Raw genomic sequence first — 15,648 nt, forward strand, 5'->3', positions numbered from 1 at the left:
ACTAGTGTTGAAAAACTCTGGATATGGGGTGCCTGGGTGGCTCAATCAGTTAAGCATCTGCCTTCATTCTCAGGTCATGATCCCAGAGTTCTGGGATCCAGCCCCACATTGCACTCCCTGCTCAGTGGGGAGTATGATTCTCTCTCCACCTCTGCTCGTGCACATAGTCTCTCAAACAAATAAAATAAAATCTTTTTTTTTAATTTTTTTTTAATTTATTTTTTATTGGTGTTCAATTTACTAACATACAGAATAACCCCCAGTGCCCGTCACCCATTCACTCCCACCCCCCGCCCTCCTCCCCTTCTACCACCCCTAGTTCGTTTCCCAGAGTTAGCAGTCTTTACGTTCTGTCTCCCTAGCAGTCTTTACGTTCTGTCTCCCCAAATAAAATAAAATCTTAAAAAAGATCCTGGATGTCAACAAAGGTCTTACTGATTCTAATGCACTCTCAGTATTTAGTAGTGCTTAGGTTTTTATCTATCTTTAAGACTGTGGGGCCATTTGTCAGACTTTTCCAAGTTTCTTCTCTTTATTTCATTCCCAGCCAATTTTGCTTATTTGGCATCTATTCCTAAAGTTCTGGGTTTGGGTGAAATATGGATGAGTGAAGTGTATGTATGTAAAGCTGTTGCTTGATGCCCTTGGCCACTTCCCTGCTCCCAGCTAGGAAGACAAGGACCTAGTTGAGGAATGGTAGGTGCCCCTGGGGTCAGGCCAGCTCTGTCAAGCACTGAGATGGCAGGAATAAAACACTCCAGAGTCTGAATATAATGAATAGTACCCATGATTATTATCAGTGATTGTAGAACCTTCTGTCATATCATAACCTTCTGCAGATGGCATTTCACTCATCATCTCTACTTCCACGAATCATTTTTCTGCAAGATTGAAGCTTAAACATCAGCTTTGTGCACCTGTAAAGAGTAGGGCACACTCCATGCAACAGCTTCAGTCATGATAGCAAAGTTGGATCACACTATGGCAAGGAAATGCAGTCTAATATCAAAGAAAAGTAGGCATTGGTGGTTGCAATTGGATTTTTAAAAATAACCGAATGCTGAAAACTGACTAACTTTCCTGAAAATGCATTTTAAATGAATCCCATACAATTATGACTGCATGAACTGTGACTGGAAACATCCATTTCTGACTTGTTTTTTATTTTAATCAATATAGTATTTTGACAAGTTTCTTTCCCACCAGTTTATCTGAATGCACCGTCACTCTCTGTCTCTACCCTCACTCTCCATGGTCCAGCCATACAACTATTTCTCGTGACCTAAATGCACATCCTTTTTACTTCCTGGACTCTTCACACACCTATTGCTTAGAGTTGTCGCTTCCACTCTACTCTTCCCCTGACTAATTCCTACAAGTTTACCAGGTGATTGCTTGGGCATCAGTTTCTCCAGGTAAATTTCCCTGCCCTCCCTGTGCTCCACAGAAGCTGGTGCTCCATCTCATCTCACAGCTTTCCAGATCCGATTCCCTTCTTTGCCCTCCCATCCTCTTTTCTTTAACACTTATTTTGTTGCCTTTTCTTCTGGTTTATTTGGACCATATATCACCACCTTCTACTGAAGATAACAATTTTCCACAATTTTTTTCTGAATCCTAAGTTTATTAATTGTATTGATTTATTGTCTAGAAGGTCTTTCACATGCTATTTTCTGTCAGGTCCTACAGTATTCTGTCATAAACACAATGTTGGTTTTTCCTTTTAATTCACCCTAAATCAGGGCAAGATTGTTCTTTAGTCAGTATCTGTCAACAGGCAAAAATCTGTGGTTTGCCTTGAGCTGCACTCTCTTTGCATCTGTGCAGAGAGCATTTTTTTCCTTAGAGTTGGGACTGAGGGATTAACGGACTCCCCAGTTCCTAGTTTCATTGCTCTTCTAACCTTGGGTAATTTGAACTAATATAGTAATTTCAAAACTAAAACTCTCAGCATATATCTTCACGAAAGCTCTTCTGCACTATCAGTAGCACCTTGTGCACTAGGACTTAATCTTAAAACAGCACCATGCCACAGTCTCTGTCCTATGCCACTCTCATGTTAAAGCTGGAAGAGCAAAGATTATCTTCATTTTTGTATCCTCCATAAATAGCACAGGTTATACACGTAAACAGATACTCTACAACGTTTGCTAAATCTAAGCAAATGGAGTGAATTCTACTAAAGGCTCATCATATAAGTCAACATGAGAAAGATACTCAATATTCTGAAACCTTTTGGGAAGAACAGAGTCTGTCTTTTCCTTTTATAATTTCTGGTTAAATATCGTTCTTCACACACAGTTTCTAACTAACTCTTTTTTTTTTAAAGATTTCATTTATTTGAGAAAGAGAATATATGTGTGTGAGCACAAGCAAGGGGAGAGGCAGAGGGAGAGAGAAAGGCAGAAGCAGATGCTCGGTGAACAGGGAGCCTGATGCAGGGCTTGATCCCAGCACCCTAGGATCATAACCTAAGCTGAAGGCAGATGCTTGACTGACTGAGCCACCCAGGTGCCACTCTAACTCTTGAAATAGTTCCTAGTCAGCACCCTAATCCAGCTGGGCCTGATGATCATGCTGTAGGCTCACAGATGTTGCTCTGACTAGTGAGTGGAAGCAGGTATCCATTACGTACTACTGTGTTCTGGGATTTGCCACCACGTAAGTGTTGACAATTACTTTTGAAAAACAACTAACAACCCAAGAGAAATACAGGATGTATTTGGATTTTTGAATCAACTGCTTGAGATACTGCTTGAGGACAAAATCTAAGACAATTAAGCAAAAGAATCTACAGGTTGTGTTTCCAGAAGAAAGTTTCTCCAGAAATACTCTTCCCTACTACAATTTGTTATTCTTTTGGTGTAAACTTAAAAAGTTGTTTCTGTTAAAAACTATCAAAGGGTCTCAATATGTAGCTCTTACAAAGGGACTGCAGATATTTCAAAATTACGAGGCCTCCCTTTTTAGGAGCCATGATATCAACATAGGAAAGGTCACAGTCTACTTCAAGAACAAGGAGAGAGCCCTAAGGTTAGCATGCTGAAGTAGTAGTAGTTATTCACACAGAGCACTAATCAGAAGATAGATTATCCAACCAAACACTGAGAAAATGGAAATACCTAAAATTAGCAGCTTCAAAAATGCTTCCACTTCCATTATGGTCTTTAAATGTGATTGTAAATTAGAACAATCCACTTATTTGGTTTTTAAGAACATATTATTATTCAGAAAAATTCAGCAGGAGGATTTCTGCTTCCTCCTATGATAGAGTAGCTTGTAGTTAGACCAAAGCTCCACAAAAGCCATCTGTGCAAAGGCTTTGGAGAGCTATGAAGGCAACCAGGACTCAAAGGGCCAAAATCCAAGAGAGAAAGGAACCACAAAGAGGTGCTGAGACATTCTGAGAGCCATATTTTCTCCCTGGTGAGAGGCTGAGAATCATGGGAGAGGATCTGAACAGGTACCTCACAGAAATGGAAATATTTACATGGATAATAGACATTTAAAAAGGTACTCAAATCATTGGCAATAAAAAATTCTACTTAAAACCAAAGGAAATACCACTACACATTCATACAGTATAACTTTTTTTTTTTTTTTCAATGGCAACACCAAGGGCTGGCGATGATTTGGAATGACAGAAATTCTCATACAATACTAACAAAGGCAAATCATCCAATCACTTTGGAAAACTGCTTGGCACTTTCTCCTAAGGTTAAATATGTGTATCACCTATGATCCAGCAATGGTATTTGTAGGCATATATACAAGAAAAAAGTCTACATATTTCAACAAAAGACAGGTACAAGAATGTCTTCAATAGCATTACTTGTTAAAGCCCTGAATTAGAAACAAATGTCCATCAATAATACAACAGATAAACTTATTTTGATATAATCACACAATGGAATACTAAATGCCAAAGGAAAAGAACAAACTATGCACTGCCGTATGCAACAACATGAATGAAGGTAAACACCAAAGAGTATTATGGTATGATTCTGTTTTATATAAAGTTCAAAAGCAGGAAAAACCAAGGCCAGAGAGGTCCAAATCATGATTCTCTTGGTAATGGGGATCAGGGGCATAAGTGAGTCTGCTGGCATACCACTTCTCGACATGGGTGGTGGTTAAATGGGATGTGCACTTTGTAAAAATTCATAGCATAGAGTTGTGTTTTGTGCACTGATTCATTAGATGCCACAGCAAGCTGCAGATTCACTGATATTCATTCTCCTCTTCCTCCTCTTGGTTAATACAATACTATAGACATGTGACATAACTCCTGGGCACCATTTTTATAGACTCAATGTGAAAGGTTCTTTGTGGAGGAATCGTACAAAGTGGTAACTCTGGATGTAACTACCAAATTTAGTTATGTGTATGGTTGTTCAGATAGAGATAGCATTTGTCAGCTCCTTGTGTAGCTCAATATTACCATGTGACTAAGTTCTAACCAATGGGATGGAGGCAGAAATAAAAGTGTCATTTCTAGGTCTTTCCAATAAGAAGCCTGGTTGTATACTTCCCTGGCTCTTTCTTCTCTCCCTAAGGACTGGAAGATGGCCAAGCAGAAAAGCTGCCTTGGGCACTGAGATAGAAGCCACCTGTTGAGGATGGCATAGCCTATCTATCCACTTATGCCTGGACTGGTATGTGAGGAAGAATCAATCTTCTAGGTGGTTCGAGCCACTGATTGTGGGAAGTCTCCTTGTTACAGAAGCTGAGATGGTACCCTAACTAATATAGGCATTAAAGCATGCCACTGAAGGTAGTTATGGTTTGAAAATTTTGTACAGTTGATCCCTAAACAACTCAGGTTTGAACTGCATGGTCCATTTATATACAGATTTAAAAAAATACAGTACTATAAATATATTTTCTCTTCCTTATGATTTTCTTAATAATGTTTTTTTTCTCTACCTTTATTATTGTCAGAACACACTATATAATACATAACATACAAAATATGTGTTAATTGACTGTTTATGTTATTGGTAAGGCTTCTCAGTCAAGAGTAAGCTATTAGTAATTAAGTTTCTGAGGAGTGAGAAGTTATACACAGATTTTCTTTTTTTTTAAAGATTTTTTTGTTTTTTTTTTTAAAAAGATTTTATTTATTCATTCATGAAAGACAGAGAGAGAGAGAGAGAGAGAGAGAGAGAGAGGAAGAGACACAGGCAGAGGGAGAAGCAGGCTCCATGCCGGGAGCCCGATGTGGGACTCGATCCCGGGACTCCTAGGATCATGCCCTGAGCTGAAGGCAGATGCTAAACCACTGAGCCACCCAGGGATCCCCGCATACACAGATTTTCAACTGCATGGGTGGTTGGCACCCTAAATTCCCTCCCCACCCCACTAAGTGTTCAGGGCCAACCATACTTTTACTGTTCAATATTTGTCAAAGACAATAGTATTTAATTGCTTTTTTGTCAGTGTGCCACCAAAAAACCTAGAGAAGACTCTACAAAAAAGCACAGTGTAGAGGAAAGAGTATTCTTCTCATGAGAAAGCTAAGAGTATCCTTCTATTTTTGCCTCTAGTGATATGGGTCTTTTTTTTTAAATTATTTATTTTAGAGAGTGAGCAGCAGCACCAGCCAAGAGAGAGGGAGAGAGTATTCTCAAGCAGACACTCTGCTGAGCACAGAACCCAAAGTGGGGGCTCGGTCCCAGGACCCTGAGATCATGACCTGAGCTGAAATCAACAGTTGGATGCTTAACTGACAGTCACCCAGGCACCCCAGGACTTGTTTTTTTTAACCTGTAAAATATAAAGGTGTCTGGATGTCCCCACCAATCTCATCTGTGTCTAACATTCTTTGACTTCCAAAAAAGTCTTAGTGACCCTCATGTAATTACAGTTGGCTAGAGGCCACCGTGGGAAAAGGTCTACACTTCTGTAACATCCTTGTACACATGACTTGAAGGAAGCCTTTTCAAATATGGAGAACAATGTTTTTTATTATGTGGCCTGTTTGTAGAATTAAATCATAATAAACTGGACATTTTCTAGGTGCTCTCTTTAATTATTCCAGCATCAATAAGCACCAAATATTAGCAACAACAAAAAGCAATGTCTTTAAAACATGAAGCATTAATGACTCTTAATGCAACACAGTATACCGAATTAATGTAGCCAAATGGAAATAAGGACAGAAGAAGAGGATTAGTCAACAGACAGATATGCTTTGGACGCTGAATCCAAAGAAACAAATTGGTTTCTTTTCTGTTTAAATCTTTCAAGGATCTATTAGTTTACATATGATATAAGAATTGGGTTTGTGTTTTCTGAAAGGAATAAATTTGCATTATTTTGTGAGACAATGAATGATGTTTGTTAGTACATAGGTAAGACTAAAAAAATATCCTCCATACTTTATGTGGTTTAACTATATACAAGTTATCTTACCTGGGGGTTCTTAAATACAGCATATTTTTCCTCTTTCTCCAAAAACAGCACTTTATTTTCTGTGTCTCTTGTCCAGTCTGATAGGACTTCAATAACATTTTCATGGTCTTCAAAAATCCTTTCTGATGAAACAAGAAAGCATTCTTTCAGACTCAAGACATTAGGGTTTCCAACAGAGAAATAAGCTAGTATTGAGTTAAACACAATGCTTTCTACCTCTCATTGGTTTTTAGAAATTCTTCACTCTTACATAATGCCACACTGTAACACTCCTATTATGTTTCTTCTTCAGTGCCAGGTCTTCAACTTATTTTCCATAAAAAAGTACAGCAGATGAACATACAATATTGTGACAATAGCCAGTCACTTCACTTTTCTCTTAGCATTTTTTACTTTAAATAGTCCAGATGGAGGTAGACATCTTATTCATAAAAAGGACCATGAAGCAATAATTGACTAAACAACTCTGAATGAAGCTGTGAGACATGTGACATGTTCTCTAAAATATTACCCCAAAGACTCTAAAAACAATATATGCATATCTGAGCCAAATGTAAACATAAAGGAAGGCTTTTCATTTCTCTATTTGACTCAGGGAGTTAAAAAAAAATCCTTCAAGAGGTTGTTTCAATAGAGACCTTTTCCTCCAGAAAAAAAAAAATTCACTGAAAGCTTCTAAGGCAGGCAATTCTGGATTCCATCAAGCTCTCCTGAGAGAAAAAAAAACTGTTCCAAGTGATTTTGACAATGAGAAGTAAAAAGAATCTTTCTTTAATTGCTTTTTTACCTTTTTTTTCCTCTCCATCAATTTCTACCAACTATCCTTTGCTCTTTAGGACTGAGCCTCTTCAACTAGATAAAATGAGTGGGGATGGTAGAAGGGGAAACATTGATGTATGACAGAGTTACACTATAGTTTAAAGAAGGAAACTCTAAAGATATATTAGCTGACAGATATCCAAGCCCCCCCACCCCACCCACCCCCCTGCCCCGGTTTGCACAGCTTACTAAGCATGCAGTAAGAGGTATCATCCTGTCACTTTCTCTTCCTTATGGGACCACTAGAGAAGTGGCAGTAATAATGCTGACATGCCCCAAGGTGTGGTCACTTGCTACAATCCAAGCCTCTTCACAGAGAAATGAGGAGGCAAGCACTGAATGTGACATAAGAGGAGAGTGATTTATGGGAAGTCTTGAGAGCCTTGAACCAAATTCTTCTTAATAAGAAACCAAACCCATCATAAAGGAAACCCACAGGTTCTTGGAGGAGTTTATCACTGGGGATGGGACTTACCAATTTGTAGTTCTGGGTAGATTTCATAAAGACACCAGTCTACATTGCAGTCACAATGGGTTTTCTCAAAAAGGTTGTCTAGAACATCTCGGGCCAATTGCCGCTCATCCACCATTAATGACTTAGTGCTGTTATCATTCATATGTACCTTGACAACAAGCTGAGGATAAAGCCACAGAGCAGCCAGTAAATTTCAGCAACTGGAGAAGGTCATGAAGATGAAGATTTCAAAGCTGCTATTGTTTCTGTGAATTTAAGTAAGAGTGTGGGGATCCCTGGGTGGCGCAGCGGTTTGACGCCTGCCTTTGGCCCAGGGCACGATCCTGGAGACCCAGGATCGAATCCCACATCAGGGCTCCCGGTGCATGGAGCCTGCTTCTCCCTCTGCCTATGTCTCTGCCTCTCTCTCTCTCTCTCTCTCCCTGTGTGACTATCATAAATAAATAAATAAAAATTTAAAAAAAATAAGTAAGAGTGTGTCCTGCAAAGTCACTCAGTATGAACTGATATGCTCAGTACTTGTCTAAGGCACTAAGGATACAGAGGTAGAGAAAGTAATTCACAAAAACAAAAACAGAACAAAACAAACCACACATAATCAAGTCCTTGCCAGCCTTCAGGCACTCCACATTCTGGTGAAAGAGAAAACAAACAGAATCAAAGTGATGGCTTCCTACTTTCATAACATCTTCCTGGCACTTATTCAGATTTATACTGGAGCCAAGAAGCATTTGATTGAAAGTGTATCTATAATACATTCTTCTCTTTTGCTTAGCTGAAGTTGAGTCCTATTTCATGCAACCCAAGGGTTCTAAGATACACTTAGATTAACCATGCTGGTTAATCTACAATTCTCTTGAAGGTCAGCAGTGCAAGTGACACAGCATGCTTACGGGGGCAAATAGGCTGTGTTACAGCAGAATATGTTTGAGATTAGAGGTGGATTAGGCAAAATGAATGAAGACAGAGAAACTAGCTATTATGAAGGCACACAGGCAAATCAGTGATCAAGCTTACTTTTCATTTCATTAAAAAAATATTCTCCAGCACTGATTTTACCATCAAATTGGAATTTATCCCAATACAGATCTGCAGGGTTCGATGGGAGCAGAATTTACTCATATTCAGTAAGGACATAGGACTTTACTGTTTTCTTCTGGGCAACTTGGCAAAGTTATTAGACCTTCTGACTCCTCCCTCCCCAGAGAGACCATGATTCTGATGTAATACAATAGAATTAATTCATGAAATAATACAGCCAGAGTTTGGATTTTCTTTGACACCTGTGTATTTGTAGTGCATTTCTGATTACAGTAGTTGTTATTTATGAGTGCTACAGGTTATAATGGGGCCATCTATTTAGTCTTTAAAAGGAACACTGGAAATGTGCCCACTAAGTCTCAATTTACTACACATGTATGTTAAGGGAAGATTTTCTACGACTCTTTCTGGGAAGATCTGTGCTCTTATTCTTTACTAAGATCACTGATCCTACCTAATTAAGTGGGAAGTAGCTTTAGTCAGAGTCAATCAAGTTAGAGTCTATCTTTGAATGCAAGACCTTTCCCTTTCCAGACAACACTGCCCTCAATGACCATCAGCCTGCGGTGCCTGCTAACTCAACACACTATACACACCAACAGAGAATGCCTGGAAACATCACCAACCAGAACCACTTGATAATACTCTTGCTTAAATTTCTATTCTAACTTGAAAAGAGAAGTGTGAAACAGCTAAAGACAAGTTCTGCCTATCCTGTTGGTCCATGGTTGGTGCTGGTTACTCACACGTGAGACTTACCATTATCAAACAAGGGGACAAAGGCCTGGAGAGGCCAGACTACTGGTAATATTTCTTCCTCCCCAAAAGTGTGCATTAGGTTCTGAGCCCCTGAGAAAGTGCCCCTCCTGTCCTACTTCCACGTAATCAGAATGTTTTCAAGATCAGATTATGTGGAAGTGGGACAGGAGGGGCACTTTCTTAGGGGCTCAGAACCTAACGCACACTTTTGTGAAATGTTCTGGGGGACACCTGGGTGGCTCAGCGGTTTGGCACCTGCCTTCGGCCCAGGGCCTGCCTGATCCTGGAGTCTCGAGACCGAGTCCCACATCAGTTTCCCTGCATGGAGCCTGCTTCTCCTCTGTCTGTGTCTGTGCCTCTCTCTCTCTGTGTCTCTCATGAATAAATAAATAAAATGTTTAAAAAAAAAAAGAAAACATTCTGTAGTGAACATAATGAAGAGTGCAGTTTCTGTGGATTGTTACACAGAGATATGGAAGACAGACTGAGGGTGTGGGTATAGATAGAAATCTGGGTGAGGGGCCTGCAGGAACCACAAATTGAAGCACTCTATATGCCTTCTCTTCTCAACACCTGCACGCTGAGAGTCAAAACACAGACATCAGGGCAGTAAAAGTGCATTTCTTCTCCCCAGGATCATTCAAATTAGACCTTTATTCCAGCCTTGTCTGTAGAATACTTTTTTCTTCCTTGAAAACCTGTAAAATCTATACCCCAGAAACCTCTTGTTGGATTGTTGTTTTTTGTAGGTTTGTCTTTTCATGTATTTAAAATGTGCCACAATGTCAAAGATAAACTCATATGACCTGAGAAATGAAGCATGGAGGGTTGCCAGAAAAACAGAAAATCCCTTGAATAGGATGCTTTCCTAGGATTTATTTTCTGTGTGTGGAAGGCATAGTCACTCTGCTGAGAATTACTGCTGTAGAGAGGCTACATGTCCTAAGAAACACTGCCAATGTTAGGATTGAGAAGACAATCTCCCTGATGCAAAAATGTAACAATGTTTGACCACATTTCATTTCTGCATAGGGATCCTGAGAAAATAAAACATATTTTGTTTTTGTTTTGTTTTTACATAGAGGGAAAAAAAACTAAACCACATAATTTGACAGTGATGAAAAGTTGTTCTTTTATTTTTTGGCAGAAACTGCAAACTAAATTTAATCCACATGTAGTTATGAATGTCTACAATTATAGAACTTAGAAAATTAAAAAAGCAAGAGAAGGCTGGTGACTTTTAGCAAGAAGAAATTATATTTACTATTCTTCACAGCTTCTATCACATTTACAAGCTGAAGAGTAGCTACACCAACACATAATACTGCTAGATCCCAGTTATGTGATTTAGCAAGCAGAGTGCTTTTCATATTTACACTGTTTGATAGAGGGTAGAATGATTTCAGCATGGAAAAAACCTCCCCTTTCTAATCTGTTACAGTAAAGGTTTTTAAAATTTCTTCTTTTTCTTTTGCAAGTTGTTAAATAAAAAATACCCTAGCCCTAAATCCTTTATAATATATATTTTTTGCTTCCGTGCTAAAATTCACTTGAGATTGTTCTCCTGTGTCACAGAGCTTTAAAGCAAAAGAACATATGAAATTAACAAGTTTCCAGTTCCAAAAGCTTTGTCACATAAGCTGTGTTCATCACTTGCAATCCAAAATGATGTCAATGCCCCATAGAGTACTTGAGGTCAAAGTACTTCAAAGAGACTTGATTTCCACGTTGCAGATTATGTATGAGCACATCTTAGTTATTCTCTTAATGTTCTGTGCTTAAAGGCTTTTGTTTTAAGGGATATGTTTGGAGTGTCTGAAATCAGACCAAATATACAACATGGCTTCTTAATTTTCTCTCCTTTCCCACTGATCAGGGTGTCTTCTGTTTTACATCTTCTTTGTTGAGTCAATACAGGCTCTGCTTAGTGTTTACTGCTACAATTCACCCACCTAAGTTATGGAGAAGTTCTCTGGCTTTCTGATACATTGCAGGAAACAGCTGCCATTCTCCTACCCACCTCTTAACCTCTAGTTGAAGCAGATCAACTCAGCTAGCTGTCCTACCTTTTTATTTAACAATCAACTTCTCTTTTCACTTCCCCTCTGAAAATATAGCCAGTGTGGCCCCCTTTTTATAAACAATACAGTGGTTTAAAATAGTTTAAGTACCTATGAATTTTCTTTTTACTCATTTCTTTTTGTGTTTTTATCTGACAGGTAAAGTCATTGACCCAGTGCAGCCCACAATGATGGACAGTGAGCTGCTGTGCCAGAGCGGGCTGTAGAATGGGCCACTCTGATTGTCATCCTTCCCCCTACAATCCATTTCCCACACAGCAGCTGAGATGATCTTTCAAAACCAGATATTATCCCCGATTTAAAAACCCTCAAGTGGCTTCCCAATGAACTCAAATTCCAGACTCTTTCTCGGGCCTGTGAGGCTGAGTGGCCTGGCCTGCCTCTCTGACCTCAAGTCCTCTTTACTCTCCCTCCTACTCAATGGCTCTCTGAGCAATGGCCACACAGTCCTGCTCAGGGTACTGCCTCCTCAGGGAGGCTTCCTCCATCATGAGGTCCATCTAGAAGTGACCTGGGCACTCTCCATCACTTTTTTCTGCTTTATTTTACTTCCTAACACTTGCTCCCCTGCTAGAATTTAATTCTACATAGGCAGGGACCTGACCTGGTTTATCTCTGTAAACCCAGCTCTATGAACTGGGGCTGCACCAGAGATGAAAACACAAAAATCCCTGGAAGAACTTCTGTGGGGGTAGAGAGGGGATGTAGGCAATAAACATAAACATGATAAACAGTAGAGTGGCTATTATGTTGGCTGGTAATGAGTACTGAGGGAAAAAAGAAAGTAGGGAAGAAGGAGGGGTATTGTGGGTGTGTGCATAATGTCAGATAGAGAAGGCTTTATTGAGCAGGTGACCAGACCTAGGGGAGAAACAGAGAAAACCCACTGGAATCTGGGGAAGAACTTTTGAGACTGGGTACCATAAACTGCAAAGGTCTTGAGGTCAGGGCATACCTGGAGTGTTGGAAGAGCAGTGGTGACATCAGATAGTGAGAATGGGGTAGGTGGTGGGGGACATGTTCTTGCATGTAGAGAACAGGGGAGGATAATGGTAAAAAAAACTTCATGCATGTTTAGAATGAACAGGATCAGACTGATCTAGGAAGACTCTCATAGATGAACCTTGAAAGTCTGGATCCAGGGACAGTTGAGGACTATTTATTGAATATCATTCAACATGTATTGAACACCTTCATTCAAGGAATCATGGGAGGTGCTGTAGGAACATAGAGTCTAATGTTTTTCCCCCAACTAGAAGTAAAAAGTTCTTAAGTGGTCTCAGACATAGCATATGCTTCAGGAACTGAAATAAGACTATTTCGTCTTTCTCCTAAGTAACCAAATTAACTATTATCAACACCTAATTGCTATAAGGTAAGTGCTTCTATTCTACTAAGGTTAAATACATGTGTTTCTGTTATAATATATGTTCTGGAAAGCTATAGTCTACAGAAAACAACTCAGTAAAATTGCAGGATTATTGGAAAAATAGGATTAGGTAGGTAACTCAAAATGTATGCAACGTTGAACCCAGAGCACTAGCCCAAACATTTGGGATCTCTGGAGATGACCAGGATATCTAGGGCAGGCAGCAGGGCTGAAAGCTGCCTCAGGGGTAAGAAAATGGCACAAAAGCAATCATGGACATGCTTATTAGCAAGGTCAATGGAGGCTGAGCTCTGACCCAGTTAAGGCGGGTCCAGGAGGTGGTGCCACTTGTGGTGATTACAATGCAGCTAAGCAGAACCCAAGAAGGTGCCCCCAGGAGCCCTGGGAGCAGAAACTTGGAAGCTTCCACATTTACATCAACATAGGTTCTGATTAATTAGTCAGAAATAAGCTAACTGATGTCACAGAAAGAATAACTATGTAATTATCTTTGTCCTAAAATTAAAAAAAAATTACAACTATTTGGAAAACACCACTCAAAATTTTATTTTATTTTTTTATCATTAAGTATAATACCATGTTATTAATTTAACTGTCCCACATAAAAATGATTCACAGTTTACCTTCTTGACCTTGGCCTCTTTCAGTTTTTCCAATGCTAGCTTAATTTTATCAGCCTTGGCTTGAGCTGCTTCTTCTTCCTGTAAAATAGCAAGACATTCGACACAGTCCACTAGAGAAGAGCAGTGAGAAAGTACCCAAGCCATGGCAAACATCTTAGTTGCTTTATGTTGACAAAAGGCTGGGTTCAGAGGCACCAAATTTCATGTTTGATTTTCAGAATTTAAATGACTGTAATAAAAATCTTCAGCCCAAAGATGTAGAAGGCATCTTTTGTATCTTAGAAGCGCTAATTTCTAAGATAAAACGATGACTCTAAACAAGCTTCACATATGGAGTCCACAAAAATCTCTGAGTGGGGTCTAACCTGAGGAATCTGTTGGTGGGTCTCAAGGGATTTAAATACTCTAAGAAATTATACACATTCTTCTGGATCAGCTAGTGTTTTCTGGAATTCTTCTTAGCTTTTTATTTGAGTCCTAAAGGGGTACTTCCTGAAAGTTAAGACTTAGACTCAAACTTATAATTCACCAAGAAAACACTGACAAACATATGAGTAGGCAGAAAAGAGAGTGAAATATTTTATAAGCCCAAAAGTCCTTTGATACTTGTAAGTAAATATTCCAAGAATAAGATTATTAAGGCCTTCATACCAATTTACAATGATGAGGAAATGAGCTGTTCTGGTTACATGCTTATTACCTGAAAGCAGACATATATCCTCTCACACTGGTAATTGTTAATTTTTTTTTTTTTTGAGCCACAAACCCCTTTAGGAATATGTTGAAAGCCACGAAGCCCATAAAGCTTTACATGTGTATTCAACTTTGCATATACTTTCAGGAAATCATGGCCTCCTTGAAATCTTCATGGACATTATGTTAAGAGCCTTTGCTCTTTAGAATGTCTGTTGTCAGAGACAAGAGAGAATGACTGTTGGGGAGGAAGTGGAGAAAAGAGAACCCCTGTGCACTGTTGGTAGGACTGTAAATTGGTGGAGTTGTTATGGAAAACAGTATGAATGTGCCTCAAAAAACTAAAAATAGAAACAGCCTATGATCTAAAAATTCCACTTCTGGGTAAATATCCAAAGAAAATGAAATCACTATTTTGAAGAGATTGGCATTCCTATGTTCACTGCAGCATTATTCATAATAGCCAAGACATGGAAACAGACTAAGTGTTGCTGATGGATGAATAGATAAAGAAAATGTGGTATATATATAATGGAATATTATTTTGCCATAAAAAAGAATGAAATCTTGCCGTGTGCAACAACATGGGTGGACCCAAAGGGTTTATGCTAAGTGAAATAAGTCAGGGAAAGACAGATGCCAAATGATTGCACTTGTATATGGAATCTAAAAAAGTTGAACTCATAGAAATAGAAAGAGTAGAATGGTGGTTGCCAGAATTTGGGAGTAGGTGAGGAAATGGGGGGATGTTGGTCAAAGAGTACAAACTTCTAGTTATAAGACAAGTAGGTTCTGGGAATCTAATGATGTACAGCATGGTTACTATAGTTAACAGTACTATATCGTGTACTTGAAAGTTGCTAAGAGAGTAGATTTTAAGTGTTCTCACCATATACATGTGCATGTGTGCATGCATATACACACAAAGGTAGTGTGAAGAGATAGAGGTGTGACTAATCATATTAGGGTAATCATATTGCAGTATATATCTGTACCAAATCATCACATGATAACACCCTAAACTTACATAGTGTTATATGTCAATTATAAAATAAAGCTGGGGAATAAAAGCCTCTGCTCTACATGGGTCACTAATTTTCAAATAATATTTCTACAATAAATACACACTAGAACAATGAGCATGATAGAGTATGACTTAACACTTGATTTATATTTAATATTCATTCATTTAAAAGGCATTGTAGGAACTTTTAGGGTTACTAGGGCCATATTTATGAATACTGATCATCACACAGTACAACAAATGAGGAAGCTACAGGAAATAGAGCTGGGTTCTTACTTTAAAATATTTTTCAAGTGGCTTACTGTAAGAAAAATCCTTAAAAGTGCTCC

General features: G+C 38.9%; 1 protein-coding gene across 2 annotated transcripts in view; it reads right to left on the reverse strand.

Annotated features, from left to right (window-relative positions):
• Positions 1-15,648, reverse strand: part of APBB1IP (amyloid beta precursor protein binding family B member 1 interacting protein) — a 99,478-nt gene that overhangs the window by 37,106 nt on the left and 46,724 nt on the right. For both annotated transcript variants that reach the window (XM_038529749.1, XM_038529748.1), the window contains exons 5-7: positions 13,603-13,680; positions 7,709-7,868; positions 6,415-6,536 (exon numbers count right to left, since the gene is read on the reverse strand). In XM_038529749.1, the coding sequence (XP_038385677.1) occupies positions 6,415-6,536; positions 7,709-7,868; positions 13,603-13,680 (360 nt within the window). The remainder of the gene's footprint in view (positions 1-6,414; positions 6,537-7,708; positions 7,869-13,602; positions 13,681-15,648) is intronic.

Source organism: Canis lupus, chromosome 2 (assembly GCF_011100685.1).
Source record: "Canis lupus familiaris isolate Mischka breed German Shepherd chromosome 2, alternate assembly UU_Cfam_GSD_1.0, whole genome shotgun sequence".
Lineage (NCBI taxonomy): Eukaryota > Metazoa > Chordata > Mammalia > Carnivora > Canidae > Canis > Canis lupus.